The sequence below is a fragment of the Lepus europaeus genome, chromosome 2 (assembly GCF_033115175.1).
Source record: "Lepus europaeus isolate LE1 chromosome 2, mLepTim1.pri, whole genome shotgun sequence".
NCBI classification, from domain to species: Eukaryota; Metazoa; Chordata; class Mammalia; order Lagomorpha; family Leporidae; genus Lepus; species Lepus europaeus.
The window spans coordinates 113,191,772-113,208,951 of NC_084828.1; the positions used below are offsets into that span (position 1 = coordinate 113,191,772).

Sequence of the window (17,180 nt, forward strand, 5' to 3'; positions counted from 1 at the left end):
CAATTTGACACTCCTGTTCATGGCGTCAGTAATCTCCCTAGGCTCTAGTCATGAGTTGCCAGGGCTATGGAAGCCTTTAGAGTTCGCTGACTTTGATCTTATTCCGATAGGGTCATAGTCAAAGTGGAGGTTCTCTCCTCCCTTCGGAGAAGGGTACCTCTTTCTTTGATGGCCCCGTTCTTTCCACTGGGATCTCACTCACAGAGATCATTCATTTAGGTCTTTTTTTTTTTTTTCCATGATATCTTGTCTTTCCATGCCTGCTATACTCTCATGGGCTCTTCAGCCAGATCTGAATGCCTTGAGGGCTGATTCTGAGGCCAGAGTGTTGTTTAGGACATCTGCCATTCTATGAGTCTGCTGTGTATCCCACTTCCCATGTTGGATCTTTCTCTCCCTTTTTGATTCTATCAGTTAGTATTAGCAGATACTTGTCTTGTTTGTGTGATCTCTTTGACTCTTAGACCTATCAGAGCTATCAATTGTGAGCTGAAATTGATCACTTGGACTAGTAAGATGGCATTGGTACATGCCATCTTGATGGGATTGTGTTGGAATCCCCTGGCACATTTCTAACTCCACCATTTGCGGCCAGTCCGATTGAGCATGTTCCAAATTGTTCATCTCCTCCCTCTCTTTTTCCACTCTTAGATTTAACAGGGATCACTTTTCAGTTAAAATTTAAACACCTAAGAATAATTGTGTGTTAATTACTGAGTTAGCAGTACTTGTTCAATAAATAACAAATAAATAAATAAATAAATACCCAGAGGAAAAAAATAGATGCAAAGGAGAATGTGCCCCAAGTTACTCACTCTCTTTTTAAAATTAAACCTTCTGGCCGGCGCCGTGGCTCAACAGGCTAATCCTCCGCCTTGCGGCGCCGGCACACCGGGTTCTAGTCCCGGTTGGGGCACCGATCCTGTCCCGGTTGCCCCTCTTCCAGGCCAGCTCTCTGCTGTGGCTAGGGAGTGCAGTGGAGGATGGCCCAAGTCCTTGGGTCCTGCACCCCATGGGAGACCAGGAGAAGCACCTGGCTCCTGCCATCGGAACAGCGCGGTGCGCCGGCCGCAGCGCGCTACCGCAGCGGCCATTGGAGGGTGAACCAACGGCAAAAAGGAAGACCTTTCTCTCTGTCTCTCTCTCTCACTGTCCACTCTGCCTGTCAAAAAAAAAAAAAAAAAAAATTAAACCTTCTGTTTTAAACTAGGATCTAATCATATTGTAGGAGCTTGCCTGTCTGATATGTTTTTGGATCCTAACATGAAATCTTTGGAAATATTTGTGTATTCCTATAGAAATCTGGAGTTTGAAGAGGCACTCACTAGTTTATTCACACATAAATTATGCACGTAAATGAATAGAACAAATGACTCTTCTTGGTGGAGGAGGTAAATTGTTTTCACAGGTGTTGATGTTCCTTACCATCCTCACACACTGTGTTGCTACTTGTTTTCATGCTGACACATCCATCTGACTTCATTGACAATTTCATCCCCGACAGCTATAAGACAGTTAACATCAAATACTGCAACAGGATGCTGTCCAAGTGTGCCTGGAATCCAGCTACCTCATCAACCTGCAATAAAACAGACCGTTTTTCAAATACTTCTTGCTCTTAAAACTTCTTTCTGGCCTCAGGAAGCTCACTAAAAAAAAAAAAAAAAAGCCTTAGACATTTCAAACAGCCATTCGTTGCATAAATTCCCAGCGATTTGTGACTTCTGTAAAATCTTCTTAATCTTTTTTACAAGTAGATTTTTAAAGAAAATACCTCCAAAGTGCTTCTTAAAACAATTTGTGCATGAGATAACCCTCAACAGAGATGAATACACATCCAGAATTTTCAGCTCTTTTCTTCCTTCCTTTTCTTTGATTCTTAGTGACTCTTAGGGAAATAAAAGCTTATGTGTCACAAATATATCATATTAATATAAGATGTTAATAATAAGGAAACCTGGGCATGAGATATATGAGAACTCTGCACTTCTTCACAACTGCTTTGTAAATAAAAAGTTAGAAAGAGTTTATGTAAATCACCTAACTCAACATCTGATACAAGATAATTGCTCAACAGATTTCGAATACAAAATAAAGCAAGTGGTGAGGTGGAATATTAATATTTATTTATATATCTTCTATAAGCTTTCTTATTCTTTTTTTTAGCAAAATATACTTGGAATTTCATAACAAATTAAGGGGAAACATTGTTACAAAGTTTTAGAAGTCAGTGAGCTTTTGGAGTACAGATTCCTAGTTCTAATTTCTCATCTCTCAAGTCCTGATCTATTCCTGAGAACCGGTGCCCTGTGCAGTGAGATGGAATAGCAAGACAAAGTAGCCAGCAGGCCGTTTGGACTGGCACCATTGCTAACTAGACTCTTGGCACTCATCATTTGGATGCTATCTTTTCTCCGTTTTACAAATTTCTCTTACTTGGCATATTTATTTGGTTAAGTAATTTATGTGACAAATATTTCATGTAAGCCAACTATGTGCCAAACAGTTTTCTAGAGTGTGTTTCCATTGTGTGTCTGAGGGACATTGGCAGATCTGTCTGGTCTTGCAAAGCCAGCTTGACAGGGCTTCTGAACATCCTCTTCCCCAGGAGATGGTCCTTGCAGGTCACCGTCCCAGAAACACTTCACACACACATCAATTCCTCCAAGGGGAGAAGAGGAGCGTTCTCTCTCAGCTTGTAGCCACACCAGAAAAAAACGTTACAAGGCACTTTCTTACACTGAAAGGTTTAACAGGTTTTTAAAGCATAGCTCTGAAGTGATTTTGTAACAGATGACACAAAAGCTCTTTATACTTTTATAGCCTCACCAATCTTGAAGGAAAATAAATTTTGTTTTAAACTCAGATCAGAACTGAATACAAAATTTAAAAGGCAAGTTAGCTTTGAGTTTGAATGCATAGGATGGAATAAATTCAAATCTGGAAAGCTTCTTTCGTCCTGAATCTAGATCACAGCTAAGGGAGGCAAAACTCTCTGTCCATTCAAATATGTCACTTAGTGGGTTGCCTGATTTGACCTGATAGATTTATGTCATTCTATCCTAACCTTTTATATCAGGGCAAAACTTGATGTCTCCATCTATCTCCGTGTGTATCATCTCTGTACAAGTAAAACCTAAACCAGATTGTCTCTAGCAAATTGGTTGAATAGGAAAGAATTTGTTTCCTCTTCTCAGTTAAGTTGAAAATGTGATTAATCTTGGACCTAAGAGGTAAAGGCTCATTATTGTAACCCTTAAATATACTTTTATATTTTTTTGCCAGATTCATCTGAAGTGTATGTTTCCAATGTCATGCAAAAAGTTTTCTTCGAAATAAATGAAGATGGCAGTGAAGCTGCAGCATCAACTGGTAGGGGAAAAAATGAGTTAGGAATGAGAACTAAGGTTCTATCCCTTTTCCGGTACTCAGATATCTGTTTGCCTTCGGCTGTCTAGTACCCTAGGGAGAAAACAAGAAAATGGTTATATGAAGGTGTTCATCCTTCTTTTCAGTTACAGCATAATGCAAAAGGGAAGGGTGACGATTTGATTAAGAGTTGAGGCACCTCTACATATTTGACTTCCAAGTAGCAGATAGGATTATGGAGAAAACTTTAGAGCTCAAATATGAACTCATTATTGTTTGGGAATACTCCCTGCTAAGTAGTTGTATTGAATTTCATTCTTTCATTACGTCAAGTTACTCTCTACTTTTATAAATCGATTCTTTTTATTGTCTCTAAGGCAGTGGCTCTCAACTCAACTGCATAATAGAATTACTTGGGAAATTTTGCAAATCCTAGGCCCATTCCAAAATAATTAAGTCACAGTCATGAAGGTGAGACTCAGCCTCCAATATTTTCTTAAGTTTCTTGCAATGATTCCAATGTGCATCCAAGTTTGAAACCAAGTGATTCATGTACAGCCTGAACTTGCCACCATAACTGTAATACACAGAAAAAATGTTACCATTTGGGAGATTATTAGAAATGTAGGATCTCAGGCCCAACCCCTGACCTACTAAATCATCAACTCCATTTCCCAAGATAATAAGTTATTTGTGTGCACATTGCATTTTGAGAACCATTCTTCTATGCTACATTTTCTTAACAGATGACATTCTGAATAGTATGTATGGTACATGTAAGTAATACTCAAACATAATTGGAGGAAAACTTCTTCATTAAAATTGGAAAAGCTACTCTCCAGTATTCTGGAATCTTACCTCATAGTCTTCAAGTGCAGGTTTGGGAGGAGGAAACATGGGGTCCTGTTAAGCACTAGTTTTTTGTTTTTATTGTGGTGGACCTGGTGCTATATAAAATCTGGACTATATTCACTCTCTTCCCCTTTTCCAAATGGGAGAGGAGATGTTTCTCTCCATACAGTGTTACTAAGAGCTATAAGAGGCAACTCTTTCCTTCCTTCCTCCCTCCCTCAATACATCTTTTTTTTATTGTTGTATTAAAAACGAAGCACTATGGTCTCTCATTTGTCTTCTGTATCTCTTGTGAAAGTTAATAGGTCCATGATTAGTTGCACAATTTGGTTTCTCTGTTGCCAGTGATCACCCAAGCATCTTACTTGACGGCCATTTTGCCCTGCCTCTTCACTTATCAATTCTTTGATTAATTTATAATGTTAATGATAGTAATGGTATCCATGTGGCATACACTGAACTCCCTTTACCCATTATCTTCTGAAAGGCTTTTTATTGCTATGTTTAAGGACTTTTGATTATAGGGTATAGACTATGTCAATTCTTATAGAAATCAAAAGATTGCATTTACATGAGATTTATTGCTGGCTTGTGCAGACAGATTTTCCAGCTACTTTTACAAAAACTGGAAGGGTCCCTGTAGATCATTATGGGATTTTTTCATTAGGGAAGAAAAAGCCCCAACAATGTAAAGCAGCTTGCCTAGGATCATACCAACAAATGACAGCAGCATTTGAACTGAAACCCCTTATCCAGACATCAGGTTTGGAGCTTTTTCTGCTCTTGTCTCCTGCCTCTTGTAAGTCCAGAATTCTGAAGGAGGATAAAGCAATTATCAAGGGGAGGTGAGATACATCCATGGTGATCCTGATGTGTTAGATCTCTCAGGTGGTCAGGTGGTCAGAAAGTCAAGAGTATCGTGACTTTCAAGGAGTCACTTGAGAGCAAGCCTAGTATTCACTGGAAATGGGAATGAGAGTAAAATTGACCTTGCTTACATGTGTAACACTGTGGCTGACACATACTCAGTGTTCATTATGAACTAATCAATAAATGTAAATGAGTTAATACTGAATAAATGTGCTTACATTTACTGGGCAGCACAGACTTGATATTTCAGAGAGCAGATGTCATTTATGTTCTGTTACTAAATTAATTACCAACTAAAATTATATTTATTTTTGAATTCTAATTATACAAATTGGTTTTTGTTCCTGAAGTCTGAAAAAGTTGTGTGAAATCATTGCATTTTACTAAAGACAACATATTAACTGAGTGTAGAAAAATTTCATCTAAAAAGAAAAAATTCATTCATTAAAATTTTTCCACCCTAATCATTGACAAATGCCATAATGGGGCTACATGATATGAATTGTCATAACAAATAATTCAAAAGCAGCAAATATCTGCTCATAATATGATTATAAAGACCCAAACACATTTACTGTACTGATCCTAAAAGCTCTGAGGTCACAGAATAATTTTGGAAAAGTAAGCACAAAATAAATGAATTTTAACTCAGATGTGATTACTACAAGGCTGAAGGAGAAAAATACAGTGAAAAAATATCTGGATAAGAATTAAAGATTGAAAATACAAAAATAAATCATACAATGGAATTAAGAATTGAAAATATTATAAAAATAAATCATACAGTGTAAATAAAAGGTGAGCTGAGGATTATTGTTTAAAAGATAACATTTTCAACTGCTTCCACTGAATCTAGTATCTGGCTTTCTTCTTCATTGAACGTAAGTCTAAAGCTAGAATTATTTCATAGATGATCTAATTATATTTATTCTTCTGAACTTTGGATTTAAATTTCTTGCAACTTTCTCTGTGTTTAGAAGACAATTATTTTTCAACATGCTAACTCCTTACATGCATGACCTTTCTTGTCTACAGAATATATGGATTTATTTTCTGTACTGATCTGTTAATGTGAATATTTAAATAATGCTTGTCTCTGTTTCATAGGCATGCACATCCCTACGATTATGAGTCTGGCTCGACACCAATTTATAGCAAATCATCCATTTCTGTTTATAATGAAGAATAACCCAACAGGTACCATTTTTGTGAATTTGCTGGGGAAACTTCTTAAGTTAAGCAGATCTAGTCCTAGTTTCTAATTGCAGTCTACAAGTCTGAAATTTTTTTGTTCTTCCAATTTGTATTTGTTAAATGCCTGTTATGAAGCAAGCATTGTATTTTAAGTGATGACAGGGTCCCAAAATAAGGAAGTGCCAATAATTGCTACTGCTAGTACTTTTACAAGTGGTAGTCATTTTATATTCCTATTTCTAACACTAACACTGTCTCCAGGTCACACAGTTAGAAAGTGACAGAGTGAGAACTGAGGTCAACTCTTTTTCCTGTGATGTCACAATAGAAGTAAAAATTGAGAAGCGTGGTCAAGAAAGATTTCAGAGGTAGATTCAAAGTGACTGAGTTACTAGCATAGGCTCTGAGGAGAAGAGAAGGGTCAGACTTCAACCCTGCAGTTTGGGCAATTGATGAAACATGATATAATTAGATATGAGTGAATGTAGCAGAAGGAGGGGATTGCATTAGCACTGGGCAGAATGCAAATCCAGATTGTCTAGATAGATGGTGTAGTACATTCTCTTACGGAAAAAAAAAGGCTAGGAATGTGCATAAAGTGAAGAGAATTGTCTTTATGTTTAATACTGAGACTTTGGTAGTTGTAATGCCTATGTGAGTGTTAAAAACTATTGGAGAGTAGAAATTACATCTTAGTTACCTCTGTATCCATTCCAGTGTGTGGAAAAATGTCTTGTACATAGTTTCAGGATCTCTAGAGACTGAATATGGACTTGGGTGTCAGACCTGGTCTCAAGTTCCAGCTCAGCTAATAGTTCTAAGATAAGTTATTTATTGTTTCTATACTACATTGTTCCAATTTTCTGTTTGAACATAATAATGCTGGTACTTGTCTCATAGAGTTAGATCAAAGAATATGTGAAGCCTATTAACACTGTGCTGGTACATACTTAGAGTTCATTTTGAATCAATCAATAAATATACATGAGTTAATGACTGAATAAATAAAGGAAGGAGAATTAAAAAGTTACTCTGTATTCAGCAGCTTACATGGAAAATGGATATTGTTAATCTCAGAACCTGAATTTACTATAGCTAGGGATACTGATATTAGTGACCTACTAAGGGATACACCAGTCTGTTTTTCTAGGCTCCATGAAATTAATACTGAGTGACCAGTATAAAAGTTTTTCTTGGAAATAATGTGTCAATTTTAGAATTGCTGAGATTGCATTAACACAACTTCAGCTCCAGTAACATATATGTCAGTATTAAAATATATTCTAAGTATATCATTCTACCTATACATTAACCTTTGGGTAATGTTAACTTCTTATAATTAGTATATAATTATTGAATATGGAGAACAGAAAGAAATGAAGCTGCATTGGGTAACAATGCACAAGTAGATAGTGGCATTTAGAATAATTACATTCAACTCAATTTTCTAAGTTGATGATTTGCTTCATTCTAAGGCTATGCAATAGCCATCAGTAAAATGCTAGTGAAAATTCAAAGCTCTAAATAACCCACGTTTCAATTTGTGATAATGCTAACGATCAGACCTTAATAACAATTTCCACTATTTTATGATCTTATTGCAATGACACTTTCTAGACTAGGTTTACTCCTTTAAAGAATTGTTTAAAATAAACAACTGCTAATTTACTAGTAGCTGTAAATTATTGCCATATAAAATGTGAAATGTGTTATTGTCTTAATGTAATATACATTCAGTTATTTGTCTATTTTTTGTCACAGATGAACTCAAGAAAACATTAAGATTAAGGGAGATAATGATTCAGTACCTCCATATTACACTACTAAGTGGTTTCATGCTTTTCAAAAATATATTCAGTTGACAGTTTCTGAAATATGAATGATTTTAGGTTTACATATCTGGTTTTAATCTAGATTTAATATTTTCTCTTGAGCAAACAATATTTTGTGAACAATCTATACACTGGATGTTCTTGTTTGGTGGGCTTTATATTGCAGTACGCTCATGTAACACTCTTGCTAAGCTAAACTTCAGGACAATGAAAAATTATATTTTTCCTTTTATTTAGGCTGAGGGTATAGACTAGCTTTATAGATATTGAGAAGAAAATTGTGAATGATGCTACATGAAATGTACATTTCTGAGAAAGCAGTGAATCATGACTTTGAAACTGAGATTACTTCATACATATTAAGCATTACTGTTTAGAACTCTGCGGTCTTGGCTGGCGCTGTGGCTCAATAGGCTAATCCTCTGCCTGTGGCGCCAGCACCCCGGGTTCTAGTCCCTGTCGGGGTGCTGGATTCTGTCCTGGTTGCTCCTCTTCCAGTCCAGTTCTCTGCTGTGGCCCAGGAGTGCAGTGGAGGATGGCCCAAGTCCTTGGGCCCTGCACCCTTGTGGGAGACCAGGAGAAGCACCTGGCTCCTGGCTTTGGATCAGTGTGGTGCACCGGCTGCAGTGTGCTGGCCGCAATGGCCATTGTGGGGTGAACCAACGGTAAAAGAAGACCTTTCTCTCTCTCACTGTCCACTCTGCCTGTCCAAAAAAAAAAAAAAAAAAAAAGAACTCTGTGGTCTTGTGTCAAGGGGAGAAGCATACCACAGGTTATTCATTAAGAAATCATTTTCTGCATGCATTAGCTTTAATTATGATACAGTGTATAATATTAACAGGTAAAATCCACCACCATCTTATAGAGATATTATCCGCATATATTGACTAAATATGGGAACACAATTTTAAAAAGAAGTGAAAAGAGAAAAATGGAAAGATTAGGATTTCTTTCTTTTTCTTCAGTGCTTTAACTTGCTGTTATGTCAAGGGACATTTTGCCAGTTTGCCCAGTTTAGTAGTGAGTAGATTGGTGACTACGTGATGACTCATATTGAAATGTGAAAATAGATCAAAAAGGCAGGGACTAATGACTTTTATAAAATATCCTACACTTCCTGGTGTTTAAATTTTCAACTGTGGTCTTCAGTTATGAGGTAGTGTCTATAAAAATGAATGTTTTTAAAGAGTTCCCAATTGTTTCTGGCAAGCATTTTAATGCCATGGCATTATGAAGATACAAGAGTCAGTACTGCTTCTTACTGTGACAAAGTGCAATATCCATCCTAGGAAAGGTATTTATATTTCTTTATTTTTCTGAAAAACATGGCTATTGTTTGCTGTTTTCCCAGAATTATTTTGAGATGTCAAAGCAATACATTAATAATTATAATTATTCATAAAAATAAAAATAAATCTGCTGGAAATTGTCTATTTCTGTGTTATTGGCTCTACTAAGACTGTGTAGCTCTTTGACCTGAGCAATATAGAGTTAATGAAAAAGAGCTATCCTGCTGTTATTTCAAATGCATTTAAACATCATTTTCATTAGTCTTAACATTACATAAAATTTATTTTATTACTTTTGAAATTAACCTTTATCCTTTATTTCATCGGAGTGTAATGATTTTAATCAAGGTGACCTTTGGCATTGGTCCACCTTAAACACTTCTCTTACACCATTGTGAAGACAGGTGACTAGATTTGATGCATTATTTATTTGTGTTTTGTCCTTTGGCGATTAATACCTTTTCACTTGCAAACACAGAATGGCTAGAAACAAGTGTTTGTATTTATGCTGTCTACTCTATCACCTGGGTGAGGATTTGAATGTATAGAGGTATGAAAATATTTTCTCTAGTGATAAAGCAAGCTTTGATCCAGAGCAGAAGGCAAGGATCTAGGACAACCACACTTTTAACCCTGAGGGCTTCCATTCCATGCATAAAAGGATGACTTCTAATGCTTAAGATTTAAAACTCTATCATGCTCATCACCATTTTGTTATGCTGTGCTTGCCTGACTACCTCACTATATTTAGAACATATCTCTGTCATTTTATTTTTGCTTTTCTATATGCAAAACAGGACTAATGAATTTTCCATGACAAGCAGTTGTAGGTATTATAGTTTACTTCATAAATTACAAGAAAATAATTAAGATATATTTATTTATTTTAGACAAAGGAGAAGGATTTATTGTTAGACATTGCCTAATTTTTCTTGTAGGAAAAAAGACTAAATGAATTGCTAAAATACTGAGAAAACGGATTACTGTAAATTTTTCTCCAGAAATTACTAATGTATTTTTTTTTCTTTTCCTAGAATCAATTTTGTTTATGGGAAGAGTGACAAATCCAGACACTGAAAAGATGAATGGGAGAGATTTAGATTCACTGTGAGCGAAAAGCAAAACATCAGAATATGAGAAACTCCTGGAAACTTGTTAATTGGCAAAATGTCATCTCAAAAATATTTTCTGTATGTAACTGTTTTATTTAAAATTGTGCCTATGTTAATCCGTACTAATAAAGACCTATATTAATGATTAAGTAAAATTATATATGAATTTGTTTATGCTATCCCTGTGTTTAATAAAGTCTATAAACATCAATAGCATTTAGCTTTTCATAAATTTTACCACTAATATATTAGAATAGTATTGGCTAAGATATTTTAGATATCCAATTCATTATATTCATCAGACTGAACTATGAAACTCCTTGGCTTAACAGCATTATCCAAACCATGGCAATGTCAAGAGAAAGTGGGTATGGTACTTGCATTACAAACATTTGGTATCTATGGCCGTGGACAAATTTTGGATGTTTCACTAATCTTGATCTATGAATTACAATTAATGTTTGCTTTGTTTCAACTTTTGGAATATACCTTTTTTTTTTTTACCATTGATTGATATTTTAAACATGTATAAAAACCAGAAATACTGAGAACTTTCATAAAGCTTTCCTATTTTCATAGGTGAGAATCACAAATTAGTATGATTTGGGAGGCTAATCTGTGATTTTGCAATACTGAGCTAAGGAAAGTGTTAGAAGCAAGGGTATACTCTATAAAGAGTAGGTGCAGAACCCTTCCTCTGAATATGAAAAATAATACTTCATTTCAATATGACTACATGTAATATGTTTTACAGATTTTTCCCTTTTCATGATAATGATGGGAAATACCTTTTTTTTGGTCATGGCAATTTTTGGCAGGAAGCTTAATGATAATAACCATCCCTGTTGAGCACTAATTACTTGTCAGGAGCTGAACAAAACATTTTGTGTTTCGTCAAATGTACTAAAAGTCATACAAAATAATATTACTGTTCTTCCTGATGCAAAAACTGAAACTCAAAGAGGTTATATAAATTAGTCACATACACACAACAAATAAATACCATGTATGGATTTGAACTCAGAATTACCTGAAGCAGAAACCTGAAACCATTAATGACTGAGTTAGATCCTCTTTGTAAAAAAAAAAAAAAAAAAAAAAAAAAAAAAAAAAAAAAAAAAACCTCCATTCTGCATAGTTTCTAGCTTGGGATTTCTGGGACAGAAGACAGAAGAACAGGAGAAAATCAAACGAAAGTTGTTGGTTTTTCTTTTTTAAGGATATGTAACACATAGACATGGCAGATAGCCAGGGAGAAATGAGTAGATCTCAAAGAAGTTGTTTGGAACTCTGGCATATACAGAATATCTTCAGATATGGAGAAGTGATGAGACAAAAAGAAATGAACTTTGAGCTTCTTGTGGGGGGAGAGGGTGGGAAAACTGAGGGAAAGCAAATATTGTAGATAAGGGCTAATAAAATGTGTTATACAGATTCTTTTTTTAAACTTAATATTTTATTTCCTATTTTTTCCAAAATAACATATCTTAAATTTACATTATAATGAAAGGCTTAGTGGCTTTATTAAATAAAGAATTCAATAAATAAAAAGTAAAAGGACCATAGTCCATCAGAAAAATAGACAAGGGCTGTAAATAATAACAAATGAACTGATATTCAATTGCACTCATACAAATTTAAAACAATCCACAGTCATTAAAACTATAGTAGTATATAATTCCTACTTGATAAAGATTTAAAACAAAATTTGAGAAAACACTGTATTTGCAGCAAAACTGAATTGATACACACGGGTGTTTCTCCTCCTGTTCTCCTTCTCCTTCTTTTCTCCTTTTCCTCTTACTCCTCCTCCTCGTTCCTCCTTCTCTTTTTAAAAAAAAATTTAGGACCTACATATCAGGGAAAACACTCAGTATTTGTCTCTGTGTCTGGCATATTTCACTCAACATTATGTCCTTCAGTTCCAACCATTTTGCTGCAGATAATGTGATTTTATTCTTTTTTTGTAATAGCTGAATATTATTCTAATTGTGAGTGTATGTGTGCATACTTTCTTTATTCATTTACCTGCTGTGGACAATTTAGTTGATTCAGTATTTCAGCCATTGAGAACAAGTGCTGCAGTAAACATGGAGCAGGTATCTCTTTGATATAATTAGCCCATGTTTTTGGGGTGTATACCCAACAGTAGGATTGCTGGATCACATGGCAAGTCTATTTCTAGTTTTAAAAGAGATTTCCAGCTTCCCTCTTCATCCCACGCCTTCCAGCGCATGGCCTTTTGGCTACTGCTCTGCCTCTGCTTTCCTGCCTGCTCTCTGCCTGGTATGGACCCAGCTAATCTTCCTAGACTTCTTTTTCTGCTAAATAAAGCCCTCATTTTTCTGTATATTTCCTTCACTGAATAAATGCTAAAAACTCTACCATATTGCCTGTTTCATTTATAAGCAGCTGATATTTAGAATTCTTATCTAAATATACAGTGAGGGTCAGCAGCGCCCTGGCTAACTTGGCTAATCCTCTGCCTGCCTCACTGGCGCCCCGAGTTCTAGTCCCGGTTCGGGCACCGGGTTCTGCCCTGGTTGCTCCTCTTCCAGTCCAGCACCTTCGCTCCTGGCTTTGGATTGGCGCAGCGCAGGCCATAGCGGCCCATAGGGGAGTGAACCAATGGAAGGAAGACCTTCTCTCTGGTCTCTCTCTCTCTCTCTCATTAACTCTGCCTGTCAAAAGAAATAAAAAAGATAAAAAAATTAAAACTAAATAAAAAAAAATATACAGCAAGGACCCTTGAAATTTTGGGTAAAGTTCCCTGATTTCACTTGGCGACCATAAAGGGAAAGCCTCCCAAAGAAGGGACTCCCCTAAAGAATGGACAATTTATTGTTATTTATTTAATTGGTTTTAGAAAAACAAGCAATTTGGTAAGATATGGCTTCCCGCAGCTTTTAACTTTGCTTATCTTTCTGCATCATATCTCCCTACTTTCAGCATTTGTGGCTTCCCCTAGAACTAAGGGGTAGGTGGTCACACTGAGCAGCTCAGCCATGGCCAGCAGGCTCAGTCGCAGCTTGGAAGGGGGCTCATCTCCCACTCTAGTTCACAGTGCTGGAGGCCCGGGCTGGGCTCCGGTCCACAACTGCCACCTGCGGCCCACGTTTGATCCCTTCCCTGCTGCCACTGGCCTGCCCAGGCAGGCACCCTCGTTTCCTGGCCTGCCAACATTGCAGCAGCTGCTGCCATGGTGTGCTCCTAGGGAAAGGGCAGGGGCCAGCAAGGAGGTGATGGGACTGGGCAGAACGAAGGAGGGGCACCAGGGAGACCTAGGAGCTTGGGCATGGGCACTGGGGCGCCTGCTCCCGCCTCCCACCACTGCTGTTGTCATGGCAGCAGCCCCTGGCATTCCTGCTGCTGAGGCTGGGGAGCAGCACGGACTTGCTCCCATGGCCAACAGTGCTCAGAGCTCAGGGTCCCCAAGGCAACATGGTAAGGTGGGGTGTGCAGGGTGGATGGCTGCTGCCCTCTTTTGCCTCTGGGGCCTGTGGTCAGCTCCAGTGGCCACCACAGTGGCAGCGGCTTCCTCACGTGGTTCTGCCCGCCTGCAGTTCTGGTCAGACCTGCATGCTCCTACCTATCTGAGCAGTCACTGCCTCCACCCATGGCTCTGGCTGGCCATCTCATTCAAAACAATACGTGGCTTAGCCCCCTTCAGCAAACAGGAGGAGTCTGCTCCAGGTGGCTTCAGTTTTACAAAGGACAGAACTCAAGTGGCTTTTCTTTGAGTCTTAGCACTTGTGGTTTCCGAAAGGAGGCTGTGAATGCAAAGACTGGTTTTTTTCTTTCTTTGTTTCTCACTTAAAAAGTGATGTTAGCACTAATGGAATTTGAGCAGAGGGATGAGAAAGATTTTTGTTGAGGGCTAGTTTGTGAGAGCTTGTGAGAGTTTATCAAAATACAAGTTTCCAAGTTGTTTCTGATGTGTTTTAAGGACAGTTTATGTATTTTCTAAGGCTAAAACTTAAAAAAAAAAAAACTTTTTGTTTTATGGGTAGGTTTAAATGGTACCAAAAATTCTGCTTTGCCTCTGGGTCTTAGCTCTTTCAAATCAGGTGTGCTATCAATTGGTAATTTCTGGCTGGGGAGCTGGTTCTGTTGCCTGGTAACCTGGTAGCCAAGGGGACAGAGCATTAAACATGGCAGAGTCTCCACCTTCTACTGGGTGGAACTCACATTCCAAGATGGTGGCCTCCAAAAAAAACATGTGGTTTCCAAGATGGTGGCCTCCATGAAAGACTTGAGGTTGTCAAGATGGAGGCCCCCATGGGAATTTCTGCCCTTATCCCCCTTATTAGAAGATGGACAACAGACTCCACCCCAAGAGTAGATCCCCCACGGCCTACCATGTGCCTGATTAAAAGCAACTTTTAATTATGATTTTTTTAAAATTGTAGTTTGCTATTTTGGCTTTAACACTGGTTTATTATTTTAGCTTTTTGTTTTGGCTTCAAGCTGTTCAGCTTTAATGCTGGCTTTTTAAATTTTAACTTATTATTTTGGCTTCATACTAATTATAGTTTTAATGCTGGTTTTTAGTTATTTTAATTTGTTGTTTTGGGTTTTATTGACTCTTAGCCTTCTGAGGTTTGATGTCTCAGGCATGGTGGGCCTTCCAAGATTTCATCTTGGACCAAGTGGTATTCTTATAGCTTCCTGAGGTTTAATACCCCAGGAGTGATGTGGCAGTCTGAAATGGTGTTTCTCAGACTAAGTGGTGTTTTTACTTTTGGTGTGATGTTAGCTTTAGGCTGGTTTTTTTATTTCTTTATTTTATTTTTTTATTTTTTGACAGGCAGAGTTAGTGAGAGAAAGAGAGACAGAGTTGTAGACAGTGAGAGAGAGACAGGGAGAAAGGTCTTCCTTCCATTGGTTCACTCCCCTAATGGCTGCTATGGCCAGCACTGCACTGATCTGAAGCCAGGAGCCGGGTGCTTCCTCCCGGTCTCCTATGCGGGTGCAGAGACCCAAGCACTTGGGCCGTCTTCCACTACCCTCCTGGGCCACAGCAGAGAGCTGGACTAGATGAAGAGCAACTGGGACTAGTACCTGGCACCCCAACTGGGACTAGAACCCGGGGTGCCAGCGCCACAGGTGGAGGATTAGCCAAGTGAGCCATGGTGCTGGCCAACTTTATGCTGGTTTAAAAAAGAAAAAGAAAAGAAATTTTGTTTAAATTCCATCACCAGCATAGTAACTCTGGAATTCAGATGTAACTGGATCCAAGTTTAGCCCTATTTACCTTTTGTCTCTCCAGGTTATGGGGTAATTTATATGGGTAGTTATACACAATTCCCTTGGAAACACCCATAGGATCTATACTTAATGATAGGGAAATGCTTAAACTGAATGGTATTACTAAGGAAAAATTGATTTCTCTCTGCAATACTGTGCAGCTCAGTTATAGGTTGGAAAACGGTGAAACATGGGTGACAAATGAAACTCTTGATCCTAATGTAATTCCAGAACTTGACTTGTGTTGTAGAAAGCAGCAAAAATTGTCAGAAGTTGCTTATGTACAGGCCTTTATGACATTATATTGATGTTTCATTCCTAGAAGGGGGGTTGGGCTATATTCTGCCTCTGCTATCAAAAGGGAAAATAAGCAGCTAGTAGATATAATTGATGATCCATTACTGACTGAATCTCTGTGTCTCAACTCACTGTGACACCAGGATCATCTCAAAGGAGTACTGGATCACCTTCTGTGCTTTCTAAGCCTGGCCTCTTGCCTACTGGCCCAAGGTCTCCACCTTCTTTTTTTTTTTTTGGAATTAAATAAAATTACTGTATTTCATTAATTTGCAATCATTGATTATTCTTTTTAACATAACAGATAATGAATAAAATTCACCACACAAATAAATATAGATGTCATTAGGCTGTATAAGAAAAGATCTTTTTTTTTTTTTTTTTTTGACAGGCAGAGTGGATAGTGAGAGAGAGAGACAGAGAGAAAGGTCTTCCTTTTGCCGTTGGTTCACCCTCCAATGGCCGCCGCGGTAGGTGCGCTGCGGCCGGCGCTCCGCGCTGTTCCGATGGCAGGAGCCAGGTGCTTCTCCTGGTCTCCCATGGGGTGCAGGGCCCAAGCACTTGGGCCATCCTCCACTGCACTCCCTGGCCACAGCAGAGAGCTGGCCTGGAAGAGGGGCAACCGGGACAGGATCGGTGCCCCGACCGGGACTAGAACCCGGTGTGCCGGCGCCGCAAGGCGGAGGATTAGCCTAGTGAGCCGCGGCGCCGGCTAAGAAAAGATCTTGACTTAATGAATATTTAAATCTTCACCATAGTTTACTGACATAATTTCCCTGGGTAAAAATCTGTTTAGGTCCACACAAAACAGTTTTCACTCCTGGGGAATAGTTTCCACTTGCATTATGAGGATCTGTTAATTTACAATGTGTATTTTTTTAAACTTTTATTTAATGAATATAAATTTCCAAAGTACAGCTTATGGATTAAAATGGCTTCCCCCTCCCCATAACCTCCCTCCCACCCGTAACCCTCCCCTTTCCCGCTCCCTCTCCCCTTCCAATCACATCAAGATTAATTTTCAATTCTCTTTATATACAGAAGATCCGTTTAGTATATATTAAGTAAAGATTTCAACAGTTTACCCTCACATAGCAACACAAAGTGAAAAATACTGT

The 17,180-nt window shown here is 38.0% G+C and overlaps 1 protein-coding gene across 1 annotated transcript in view; it reads left to right on the top strand.

Moving 5' to 3' along the window:
- Window positions 1-10,517, top strand: part of SERPINI2 (serpin family I member 2) — a 45,910-nt gene extending 35,393 nt beyond the window's left edge. The window contains exons 6-8 of the mRNA XM_062178076.1: window positions 3,286-3,372; window positions 6,199-6,288; window positions 10,441-10,517. Of these exons, the coding sequence (XP_062034060.1) occupies window positions 3,286-3,372; window positions 6,199-6,288; window positions 10,441-10,517 (254 nt within the window). The remainder of the gene's footprint in view (window positions 1-3,285; window positions 3,373-6,198; window positions 6,289-10,440) is intronic.
- The last annotated feature ends 6,663 nt before the right edge of the window (window positions 10,518-17,180 follow it).